The sequence below is a fragment of the Mustela putorius genome, unplaced genomic scaffold (genome assembly GCF_011764305.1).
Source record: "Mustela putorius furo isolate JIRA1106 unplaced genomic scaffold, ASM1176430v1.1 tig00000095_pilon_pilon_pilon, whole genome shotgun sequence".
NCBI classification, from domain to species: domain Eukaryota; kingdom Metazoa; phylum Chordata; class Mammalia; order Carnivora; family Mustelidae; genus Mustela; species Mustela putorius.
The window spans coordinates 32,416,846-32,429,445 of record NW_025421280.1 but is presented as its reverse complement, the minus strand read 5'-3'; the positions used below and the strand labels follow the sequence as shown (position 1 = coordinate 32,429,445).

General features: G+C 49.9%; 1 protein-coding gene across 3 annotated transcripts in view; it reads left to right on the top strand.

Moving 5' to 3' along the window:
- Nucleotides 1–12,600, top strand: part of MAST1 (microtubule associated serine/threonine kinase 1) — a 31,393-nt gene that overhangs the window by 6,884 nt on the left and 11,909 nt on the right. For all 3 annotated transcript variants that reach the window (XM_004748342.2, XM_004748341.2, XM_013054114.2), the window contains 7 exons: nt 1,598–1,676; nt 3,725–3,885; nt 4,079–4,154; nt 4,327–4,536; nt 10,235–10,336; nt 10,423–10,555; nt 10,635–10,702. In XM_004748342.2, the coding sequence (XP_004748399.1) occupies nt 1,598–1,676; nt 3,725–3,885; nt 4,079–4,154; nt 4,327–4,536; nt 10,235–10,336; nt 10,423–10,555; nt 10,635–10,702 (829 nt within the window). The remainder of the gene's footprint in view (nt 1–1,597; nt 1,677–3,724; nt 3,886–4,078; nt 4,155–4,326; nt 4,537–10,234; nt 10,337–10,422; nt 10,556–10,634; nt 10,703–12,600) is intronic.

Sequence of the window (12,600 nt, the reverse complement as noted above, 5' to 3'; positions counted from 1 at the left end):
AGGGTCTCAGTCTCCCTAGCCTCTAGTTCCAGGCCGAGCGTTACCATAGCAACAGGACAGGGAGCGGAGATGAGGTGCGCAAGCGCAGCCTGCATGATGCCCACCGAGGGACTCGGTCTCCAACAAGAGGAAGGGCACCTGGGGCAATTTCTCGAGGGCCGAAGAGGAGGAATCTTGGGTTTTCCTAACTGGGGTCTTTGAGGGTTTCTGGAGTGTCGCTAATGAATTTCCTCGGGCTTTTGGCGAAATTGGGGGAAGCAGAAAGATTCATCCAATGTGTTTTGGAGAAACTTCTGGGAGTCACCAGGATGTTTGGGCGGCTCTCGTTTTCTTTGAACTTTATTCATTCTAAAAACGTTGTCTGAACACGTGCTGTGATCTGGGAATTGAGCATAAGAGGTGAATGACTCCCCGTCTCTGTCTTTGGGGTTGAGTTGGGGTGGCACTCCAGAAAACCTGGGTCACCGCAAAGGCTGGTGAAGGCTGTCGTGTGGGACTCACACAGGACTGTGGGGGACAGAGGATAGCTCCCTGGGGTGGGTGGGGGAAGACCCCCTTGGCTGTGGGATCCAGCTGAGGGCAATAGGGAACCAGAAAATGGCTCTAAGATTGGGGCTGATGCAGTTGCCTGGGCTGGGTGGGAGGGCACTCCCTGGAGGGAGGAATAAGGGACGAGTCTCGCGCTCGGGAGTGCGTGTCCCCGTGATGTGCAATCCGTGTGCCCATGTGGATGTGTGAGTATGAATTTGTGAGACTGTGCAAATGTGAGGCAGCGTGTGCCTACACATGTGTCCATGGGGGTGTGCGTCGGTGAACATGGATGTGGACATGGGTGTGAGGGTTTATCTGTACTTTGTTAAACGTGTGTGAATATGTGAGGGAGCGTGCCCTTCCATGAATGTCTCCCTGTGAGTGTGCAATCTGGTGGGCGTGTGAATGAATGTGTGGCTGTGTGGGAGTTCGAATGTGTGACTGAGTGCGTGAGGGTTCTTGAATGCGTCTGTGCGAACACGGAAGTGTAGAATGGGCGTGAGGGAGTGGCGTGTCTTTGTGTCAGAGTGTGAGTACTGGGTCTCTAAGTACATGTGTTTGGGTGTGAGTGTGTATCTGATTTTGCCTGCGTGGGGGGAGTAAATGTGGGAAAGTGTGGTATTTGGGTCCATATATGGGTCAGTGAGTGTGTGTGAGTGTGTGTGTTGAGGAGTCCTGTGTGAGTGTGTGTGACTGTCAGTGTGTGAACCTGACCGCCCTCGTCGCAGTAACACTGGTACCTGTGGCCATGAGAGTGATGGTGTGTGTGTGTGTGTGTGTGTGTGTGTGTGTTTGAGGGAGGGGCCTTTCTTCTCTGAGAAGACTCAAGTGGTCTCACTCTGAGTGCTTTCTCATGGGGGGTAACTGTTGAGATTCCCCGGTACCTGCCTGGAAGACTTCCTTTTTACCCCCTTGGCTCTGAGGCCCTTTGGAAATCTCAGACGGAGCACAGATATATCCCCTCCCATTCCCTACCCCGGTGGTGGCCAGTGGCTTCTACCACATCCTGAGGAGTGGGGGGACCAGTGGGGCCTCGGAGCCTCTGAGCATCTCGGCTGGGTTCCAGGGCGGACGGACGTCGTTGGTCTCTGGCTTCGCTTCCTTCGTCTGGCTATGGCACCAACACACCCAGCTCCACCGTCTCGGTGAGTTGGCAGGTGGGCGAGTGGGTGGGAGCTGCCAGGGAGCCCTCCAGCCTAGAGGCCCACACCCAGGCCAGTAGTCGGGCTGACCTTAAGGAGAGTTTGGGGCTTCTCTTGTTTTCCAAGGTGTCACCCATCCATCTATTGGCAAGTTACAGGTCCCCTTGAAAGCCCTGCTCTCCACCCTCAACATATCTTCTTGGGGGTCCTACTCATCACCGACTTATTTTACAGATAAAGATATTCAGGCTCATGTGTTGGGCTGCTTGCCCAAGGGGTTCAGCTGACCAAGGTCGGCACAGCCTTCACCTAGAACACATTTGCTCTGCACCGTGCTACTCTAAGTCTCTCTCTCTCCACCTGCCCCTTTTTTTACCTGTGTCTCTGGTTCACTCATCCATCTATTGGTATGATGTTCAGCAGACATGTCACTGTCATATGGTGGGTGGGCTCTAGAAGCTGGGCCAGGATCCATGGACTGTCGAGGGCCTCACGAGTGGAGACAGATCAGTAAGAAGTCATCTCAACATGGGGTGGTTGGAGCTGTTTTGGGAGTAATACCAGGCGAGGTGATAGTAGTGTGGCAGGGGGGGAGGGGACTTGATTTAGCTGCGGGGGAGGTCAAGGAAGACTTCCTGAAAGGGGTGGAATTGAAGCCAAGACAAAAGATCAGCAGGCATTTGGCAGGTGGGAGAAGGAAAGGAAGTGTATTTCAGGAAGGGGATGAGGGAACAGCATGTGCTAAGTCCCGGAGGCAACAGACAACTTGTTGCCTTTGGAAAGCTGAAAATAGCTCTGAGTGGCTGGTGCTCAGGGTTGGAAGTGGAGGAACTAGGGTGAGGCAGGCAGCGAGTGCCCTTGGTCGTACTGGGGCTTCTCAGTGAGGGCCAAGAAGTGGATCTTATTCTTAATGTGGTGGGAAACCATACAAAGGCTTTTTTGCTGTATATTAAATTATACTAAAATTTCAGCCTGAGCTGTTTGAGATTGTGGTTCTGTAGATTATAGGTTATGTGCATTGAAGAAATTATTTTAGTAGATAACTGATGGGATGGGGAATGAGTAATGTAATATTTCTTTTTTTTTTATTTGATTTATTTATTTGACAGACAGAGATCACAAGTAGGCAGAGAGAGAGGAGGAGGAAGCAGGCTTCCTGCTGAGCAGAGAGTCTGGTGCAGGGCTCGATCCCAGGACTCTGGGATCATGACCTGAGCCAAAGGCAGAGGCTTTAATACACTGAGCTAGCCAGGTACCCCAGTAATGTAATATTTCAAAAGATCCTTCTGCCTGTAGAATTGAATAGCTATCCTTGTTTTCTCCACTGATATCTGTGGGTCTGTTGTGTATGCCAGGCCCTGATTAGGGCCCAAGCAGAACCAAGATCCTTGCCTCAAGCAGATAGCAATAAAAATTAGTAATAAAGATATAGTAAGTCAGAAGATAAATGTAGCAAGAAGAAACAAGATAGGGCAGGGATAGTGAGTGATGGATATGTGTTCAGAGGGATGAATGCCACCCAGAGGGGTGATATTTAAGCAAAGGTGTGAAGGAGAAGTGATCAGTAGTAGAAATGCTCCGGGCAGAGGGAAGAGTTAGTGCAAAGGCCCTGAGGCAGGGGCGTTTGTGGAGACCATCAAGGAGGACTGTGCAGCTGGAGCAGAGTAAATGATGGGGAGAGTGGAAGGAGGTGATGGCAGAGAGACAGGACTGAATCTTGTAAGATGTTGTGAGTCCTGGTAAGGACTTCAGCGCCCACCTTGAGTAAGGTGGGAGCCATGGAGGGTTCTGAGGGATGTGACTTGACTCAGGTTTTAACAGGCTCCCACTGGCCACATCTGTGTGAGTGTCACAATTCTCATCTGTGTCTGTCCCTGTCCCCCATCTGTCTCCAGGAGTCCCAACCTGGACCCTGGGATCCAAGGATCATAAAACAGGTCCTGATCCCGACCCTGCCCAGTGGCCCATCAAGCCCCAGGAATCCCAGCCCAGGGTCGCGAGATGTGGGGGGACCGCGGTGGCTCTGACCCGGGCCCCGCTCCTCCCCCCAGTCTTCCTGCTCCTCCCAGGAGCGCCTGCACCAGCTGCCCTACCAGCCCACCGTGGATGAGCTCCACTTCCTCTCCAAGCACTTTGGCAGCACCGAGAGCATCACTGACGAAGATGGTGGCCGCCGCTCTCCTGCCGTGCGGCCTCGCTCGCGGAGCCTTAGGTGGGCAAACACCCCCCACCCTCACCCAAGTTGATGATCTGAGGGACTGTGTACTGCGAGACCTCTGTCCGCATGATTAAACGGGTTGCAACACGATGGGTGAGGTTTTACCGGGGTTGGGGGTGGAGGGGATCTGATGCCTGGCTGTTTTCAGAAGCAGGGGGCTGGACAGGATGGGTTTCTCTCCCCGCAGCCCCGGGCGCTCCCCCTCTTCCTACGACAACGAGATCGTGATGATGAACCATGTCTACAAGGAGAGATTCCCGAAGGTGAGACGGGGCAGGGGCGGCCGCTGGGAGGCCGGGCGGCGGGAGCCCTCGCTCGCCTTAGCTCCGCGCGCCCCCTGGTGGCCGGCGCGCGCAGCGCAGGCTCCTGGCGGCCACAGCCTCCAGGCGCATCCCCGGCGCCGGCACCCCCGCCCCGCCTCTGTCCCTCCCGCAGGCTACCGCGCAGATGGAGGAGAAGCTGCGCGACTTCGCCCGCGCCTACGAACCAGACAGCGTGCTGCCGCTGGCCGACGGCGTGCTCAGCTTCATCCACCACCAGATCATCGAGCTGGCCCGGGACTGCCTGACCAAGTCCCGCGACGGCCTCATCACCACCGTCTACTTCTACGAATTGCAGGAGAACCTGGAGAAGCTGCTGCAGGACGTGAGTGCACGGGGCCGCTGGCCTCATTCGTGCCAGATGCCTTCCCTCACCCCACTTCCGTTCGGAGGGCGCCTACCACGTACCAGGTGCCGGTGTGGAGTTGAGATTCCAGGGCTGGACAGGAAGGACGTGGTCCTCAAGAGAAGGCTGTGGTCCTCATCTAGGTCTGATGGGGGCGGCGAGAATTGAACCTCCCTCACCTTCTTCCCGTCTTGACTCAAATGTCACCTTTTCAGGTGGCCTCTAGACCCTCTTACTTAAAATGTCAACCTCTGCTCCAACTCACCACCTACTGTCTCTTTAGTTTTCTTCTCCTTGGCACTTAGCACCATCTGGCATGATCTATCTATCTATCTATATATATATTTAAAGATTTTATTTATTTATTTGACAGACAGAGATCAGAAGTAGGCAGAGAGGCAGGCAGAGAGTGAGAGGAGGAAGCAGGCTCCCCGCTGAGCAGAGAGCCCTATGCGGGGCTCAATCCCAGGACCCTGGGATCATAACACCAGATGAAGGCAGAGGCTTTAACCCACTAAGCCACGGAGGCGCCCCATGATCTTTATTTTTGTCTTATTTCTTGTCTCACTTACTCGATTTTTTAAAAAAAGATTTTATTTATTTATTTGACAGAGAGACAGTGAGAGAGGGAACACCAGCCGGGGGCGGGGGGGGGGGGGGGGAGTGGGAGAGGGAGAAGCAGGCTTTCCACTGACCAGGGAGCCCGATGCAGGGCTCGATCCCAGGACCTGGGGATCATGACCTGAGCGGAAGGCAGACACTTAACCAACTGAGCCAGCCAGGCGCCCCTCACTTACTCAAATTATTAAGTAACTACTGTGTGCTGGGGCACTGGAAGCACAACAATAGACAAACCAGAGAAATATTCCTCCCCTCTTGGGGGCTGATATTCTTTTTCTTCCTTCCTTCCCCCCCCCCTTTTTTTTTTAAAGATTTTATTTATTTATTTGACAGAGAGAGAAATCGGAAATAGGCAGAGAGGCAGGCAGAAAGAAACAGGGATGCAGGCTCCCCGCTGAGCAGATCAAGTCCTAGGACTTGATCCCAGGACCCTGAGATCATGACCTGAGCCAAAGGCAGAGGCTTTAACCCACTGAGCCACCCAGCCTCCCCTCTTTTTTTTTTTTTTTTAAAGATTTTATGTATTTATTTGAGAAGGAGAGACTGCAAAAGAGAGTGAGTGGGGGAGGGGCAGAGGGAGGGAGAGAGAGAACCTCAAGCAGACTCCCCTCTGAGCAGCAATCCTCATGTGGGGCTCGATCTCACAACTCTGAGATCATGACCTGAGCCAAAATCAAGAGTCTGATGCTTTACCAAATTGAGCCACCCAGGTGCCTCTCTCTCTTTTTAAAAAAATTATATTTATTTATCAATTTGAGAGAGAGAGAGAGAGAGAGCAGGGGGAAGAATAGAGGGAAAGGAACAAGCAGACTCCCTACTGAGCAGGAAACTGGACTCGGGGTTTGATCTCATGACGCAGAGATCATGACCTGAACCAAAATGAAATCAAGAGTTCAACGCTTACCTGACTAAGCCATTCGGGTGCCCCCTTGGGGCTAATGTGGGAGGAGTATAGGAAACAGACAAATCAAGGAATTCCATGATTTCACCTGATGCTCAGGGCTATGAAGCGAATAGAGCAGGGCACCCAGACAGAGTGTCAGGGGCTCCCTTGTAATGTCCAGGAGGCCTCCCTGGAGGAGGTGACATTGAAATTGGGGCAGGAATAATGAGGACGTGACAGTTATGAGAAATGCCTGGCGGGGGAGGGGGAATGTGTGCCGAGCAGGGGGAACAGCCTGAGGTGAGAAGGGAGTTTGGGAAGTTTCAGGAGCACAGAACCCAAGTGACCGTGCTGTCTCCTGAAATGAAGTTGGATAAGTGCACACGGACCAGAATATGGAGCTTTGGGCTGCAGGCCCCCATTCAGACCTGAAGGGCAGTATTGGTGTCATTATGGGTTTAATCTTTTTATTTTTTAAAATTATTATTATTATTCTTTTGATTTTATTTATTTATTTGACAGAAAGAGAGAGAGCGCAATCAGGGGAAATGGCAGGGAGAGGGAGAAGGAAGCTCCCCGTGGGCATGGTGTGTGATGCGGGGCTCCGTCCCAGGATCCCAGGATCATGGCCTGAGCCAAAGGCAGATGCCTGAGCCACCCAAGTGCCCTATTCTTTTTTTTTTTTTTCTTTTCTTTTCTTTTTAGGATTTTATTTATTCATTTGAGAGACAGAAAGAGCACAGGCAAGGAGAGAGGCAGAGGGAGAGGGAGGAAGCAGACTCCCCACTGAGCTGGGAGGCCCGATGTGGGGCTCAATCTCAGGACCTAGAGATCATGACCTAAGCTGAAGGTAGACACTTAACCATCTGAGCCACCCAGGTGCCCCTCTTTATACGTTTTGAAGTTTTTTTTGTTTTGTTTTGTTTTAATTTGACAGAGAGGGACACAGTGAGAGAGGGAACACAAGCAGGGGGAGTGGGAGAGGGAGAAACAAGCTTCCTGCTGAGCAGGGAGCCCAGTGTGGGGCTCGATCCCACGACCCTGGGATCATGACCTGAGCCAAAGGCAGACGCTTAATGCCTGAGCCACCCAGGTGCCCCTCTTTATGGGTTTTGGCATCAGACCTGGTCTGAGTCGAGATTCTGCCACTAGGCTCATAGGAGTTGAGGGCATAGATACCCAATGGCCTGGATTCATATCTAGCTCATCACTTACTTACTGTGCAGCCTTTGCAAATTTACTTAACCTCTCTGTGCCTCAATTCTTCTGCTATAAAAAGGGAATTTGCTCATTCTTTCATTCCACTCATTCATTATATGAATTCCACTCATTCATAAATATGTATTTTTTTAAGATTTTATTTATTTATTTGACACAAAGAGAGATCACAAGTAGGCAGAAAGGCAGGCAGAGAGAGGGGGAGGCAGGCTCCCTGCCAAGCAGAGAGCCCGATGCGGGGCTCAATCTCAGGACCCTGAGATCATTACCCAAGCCGAAGGCAGAGGCTTTAACCCACTGAGCCACCCAGGTGCCCCGCATTCATATATATTTTTTATATTATATATAAAAAGGGAATTTGCTCATTCATTAATTCCTTGATAATTCCATTCATCAAGCACCTATTCTGGGCCTCCCCCTGACCTAGAAGCTGGAAAATTATCTGGAAATAAAACAAACAAAAAGTCTTGCCCTCAGGAAGCTGACATTCTAGTTAAGAAGAGTCAGAAGCAGGGCGCCTGGGTGGCTCAGTGGGTTAAAGCCTCTGCCTTTGGCTTCAGTCCTGATCCCAGTGTCCTGGGATCGAGCCCCGCATCGGGCTCTCTGCTCGGTGGGGAGCCTGCTTCCTCCTCTCTCTGCCTGCCTCTCTGCCTACTTGTGATCTCTCTCTGTCAAATAAATAAATAAAATCTCTAAAAAAAAATAAAGAAAGAAGAGTCAGAAGATAATTAATAGGCATCAGGGCTGGGGTGCCTGGGTGGCTCAGTGGGTTAAGCCTCCGCCTTCGGCTCAGGTCATGATGTCAGGGTCTTGGGATCGAGCCCCACATCGGGCTCCATGCTCAGCGGGGAGCCTGCTTCCCCCTCTCTCTCAGCCTGCCTCTCTGCCTACTTGCGATTTCTGCCTGTCAAATAAATAAATAAAATCTTAAAAAAAAATTAAAAAATAAAATAGGCATCAGGGCTGGGACTAGGATGAGACAAGTGATTCCCCGCCCTCCGAAACATGAAAGTAATTGTTGAAAAGTAGGTGTATTAATACTTAACATTATTTTAAGTATTTTATTTATAACCAGAATTTGTTAGAATTTTACTTCCCTGGTTTTAATGAAAACAAACTCATCAATAATATTTTCATTAAAACTTGATCACTGAGGGGTACCTGGGTGGCTCAGTCAGTTAAGCAATGGGCTCTTGGTTTCAGCTCAGGTCATGATCTCAGGGTTGTAAGATCAAGCCCCGTGTTGGGCTCCGTGCTCACTGGGGAGTCTGTTTGATATTCTCTCTCTCCTTCTCCCACTAACCCTCCTCCAACACTCTCTCTCAAATAAATAAATAAATCTTTAAAAAAAACCAAAAACGTTAATCATCGAAAAACCACGTATCGATTGCCATACACTTTTCCTTTTGCTTCAACCTCCAGTATGGCTTGACACAGCCCTCCTGGGTTCCTATCCTTGTTTAAATTTTGTTATTTTGCTTGTCAGAGGTTTTTGCATTATTTCTTTCAAATACTACTTAAAATATCAGTTATCTCGAAGACTGAGATTTTTGGCATCAAGGTGAGTGTCTCACTGCCTCACCCTGGTCTTGGCCCTGAGAGGCATGATAGAGAAATTCATATACGGCTTGTTAGAAGGGGCTTCATGGAGTAGGAAACCGAAGTGTAGTAGGGTAATGGTGATTGAGGACCCAGTCAGGAGCTGGGGTGTGATTTTATTTTATTTTTTATTCTTTTAAAGATTTTAGTTATTTGTGAGAGAGAGAGCACAAACACGGGAAGCAGCAGCGAGAGGGAGAGAAGCGGGCTCCCCGCTGAGCAAAAGCCCAATGTGGGACTCGATCCCGGGACTCCAGGATCATGACCTGAGCTGAAGGCAGATGCTTAACAGACTGAGCCACCCAGGCATCCCATGGGGTGCGACTTTAGAGTGGGGCAGTGGGGTCAAGGGAGGCCTCCATGGCGAGGTGACAATGGAGCAGAGACCCAGTGGAGCAGAAGTAGGAAGCTGCCCAGGGACTGGAGAGGAGAGCGTGCCAGGCAGAGGGAGTCGAACTTGGCCTGGAATATAGGGTTGTTTTGGAAGATGAATGAGTGAAAGTTTTAGGACAGTGCTGACTCTAATCATCATCTTTTTTAAAAAAGATTTCATTTATTTATTTATTTATTTATCAGAGAGAGAGAGAGAGAGAATGCACACAGGCAGGGGGAGCAACAGGCAGAGGGAGAAGCAGGCTCCCCACTGAGGAAGGAGCCTGATGACCGACTTGGTCCCAGGACCTTGGGGATCATGACCTGAGCTGAAGGCAGACAGTTAACTGCCTGAGCCACACAGGTGTCCCTATCATTATTATTTTTTTAAATTTAAATTTAAATTTTTATTATTTTAAAAGATTTTAGTTATTTATTTGACAGAGAGATAGAGAGCACAAGTAAGCAGAGCAGCAGGGAGAGGGAGAGAGAGAAGCAGGCCCTCTGCTGAGCAGGGAGCCCCATGCGGGGCTTGATCCCAGGACCCTGGAATCATGACCTGAGCTGAAGGCAGCCGCTTAACCAACTGAGCCACCCAGTCGCCCTCATTATTTTTTTTTTAAGGATTGATTTATATTTGAGAGAGGTAGAGAGAGAGAGAGCGTGCACGTGAGTGGGGGGAGGGGCAGAGGGAGAGAATCAATCGTCAAGCCAACTCCGTGCTAAGCGTGGAGCCCATTGTGGGGCTCGATCTCAAGACCCATCAGATCAGGCCGCTGAGCCCAAACCAAGAGTCTGAGGCTCAAGCAACTGGGCCACTCAGGTGCCCCCATCATCATAATTTTTACAGTGTGGCCTGGTCCTCAGTTTTCTCACCCGTAAAATGGGACAACAGCAGCACTGTGTACCCGGTGGGGTTGGGACAGGGGCCGGGCTGAAGCAGGGCGCCTGTGACCCCCACCCCCACTGTGCCCGCCACCCCAGGCCTATGAACGCTCGGAGAGCATGGAGGTGGCCTTCGTCACTCAGCTGGTCAAGAAGCTGCTTATCATCATCTCGCGCCCCGCGAGGCTGCTGGAGTGCCTGGTGAGGCCCCTAGGGTAGGGGTAGGGAGTGGGGCAGGGGGAGGCGGTCTTGGAGCCCGCTGCCAGCCAGTCCCTGCCCTGCCTCAGGAATTCAACCCGGAGGAGTTCTACCACCTGCTGGAGGCCGCGGAGGGCCACGCCAAGGAGGGCCACCTTGTCAAGACCGACATCCCGCGCTACATCATCCGCCAGCTGGGCCTCACCCGTGACCCCTTTCCAGGTGCCGGCTGGTGGGCGCAGCGGGCTGTGGGTGGACCCGCCCGGACTCCAGCCTCCGCTCACTGTCGGTCTCTTCCCAGACGTGGTGCACCTGGAGGAACAGGATAGCGGCGGCTCCAACACCCCTGAGCAGGACGACCTGTCCGAGGTAAGGCCCGGCGGTCCAGCTGGTAGCGCTCTTGCTCTGCCCGGAGAGGCCCTTGCCACCTGGCTCTCTGCCTTCAGCCCAAGTGGATCTCTTGGTCCTTGCTCCCAGGCTCAGTTTCCCCGTCTGAGGATTGGGTTAATAATAATAGCTGTTCCTCCATGGGCTTTTTTCTCTTTGTGGTAAAATACACATAATATACACCCGTGTACACATGGTACATAAGATGTGCCATTTTGACCATTTAAAAACATTTTAAAAAGATTTTGTATTTATTCGAGGGGCAGCTGGGTGGCTCAGTCCTTAAGTGTCTGCCTTCTGCTTGGGTCATGATCCCAGAGTCCTGCATTGGGCTCCCTGCTCAGAGGGAAACCTGCTTCTCCCTCTCCCACTCCCCCTGCTTGTGTTCCCTCTCTCACTCTGTCTCTCTCTTAAATAAATAAATAAATAAATAAATAAATAAATAAATAAAATTTTAAAATAAAATTTTTAAAAATTTATTCAAGAGAGTGAGAGAGATGTGGGGCTAGAAGCAGAGGGAGAGGGACAAGCAGACTTGGCGCTGAGTGTGTAGCCCAATGCAGGGCTTGATCTCACCACCCTGAGATCATGACCCCAGCTGAAACCAAGAGTTGGATGCTTAACAGACTGAATCACCCACGAACCCCCATTTTAACCATTTTTAAATGAACAATTCACTGGGTTTTAGTACAATCACAATGTTGTACGGCCATCACCTCTATCTAGTTCTGGAACATTTTCATTACCCCCAAAGAAAACTGTGTCCTCATTAAGCCATTAGTTCCCATTCACCCTTCCCCCCCATCAGCCTCTGGCAACCACTGATCTGCATAGATTTGTCTATTCTGAATATTTCATATATTTTTAAATTTTACCTAATTGTATATTTCCTGTAAATTTCCAGGTATTTTATATAAATTCACGTTCACTCTGTGGCCTTTTGCCTCTGGCATAACATTTTCAAGGTTCATCCATGTTGTAACATGAATCAGTGCTTCATTCCTTTTCGTGGCTGAATAATATTCCATTATTGGGATCCGCCATATTTGTTTGTCCATCACCCATGGATGGAAATTTGGAATGTTTCTATCCTTTGGCAGTTGTATGAATAGTGCTGCTGTGAATATCTGTGTACAAGTGTTTGGACAACTGTTTCAACTCTTTTGAGTATATAACCAAGAGCAGAATTGCTGGTCATACTGGTAATTGTGGGAGGCCTGCATGGGGTTTTGAGTAGGTTGGATTGTCTGTGTTAACAGCTCAGCATAGTAAAAATTGCCATAGTCCCACCTCCCTGTCAGCCACACTCTGACAGATGTTCCCCATGTCAGGTATTGGCCACACATGTGTTTTTGCTGAACTGCGCAGCATTTTTTAAAAACTTGAAGCAAAATATAGAAAAGAGAAGATTTTGACTCAAAATCTAGATTGGGGCCTTCTTTTGAAAAAATCAGAGGTTCTGATAACACCGTTGTGGACCCAGCTGGTACTAAGACGGGGCTACCCTATGATAAGGGGTACCTGCCTCTCTGCCACCCGGTGACTCCCACCTGGCCTGCCTGGCCCCAGAAGGCATTTGAACTTGGATCCTTTGTTTCAAACTCTTATCTATGAATTCTCATATACACACACTCTTTCCTTTATATATATATATATATTTAATAGAATCTCACTACCCATGCCATTTGTTTAATTTTTTGAATAGGTAATGGAATGACATCACTCAAAACTCTAAAACTCTAAAAAGGTATTTATCTTTAATTATTGTTTGTAGGATTCTACTCATTCCATTCAGTCAAACTTGTTAATTGAGTGATTCAATTCTTCCATCTCCCTATTCTTTTTTCTTTTTTGCCTGGTTATCTAAGTTTCTGAGAAGT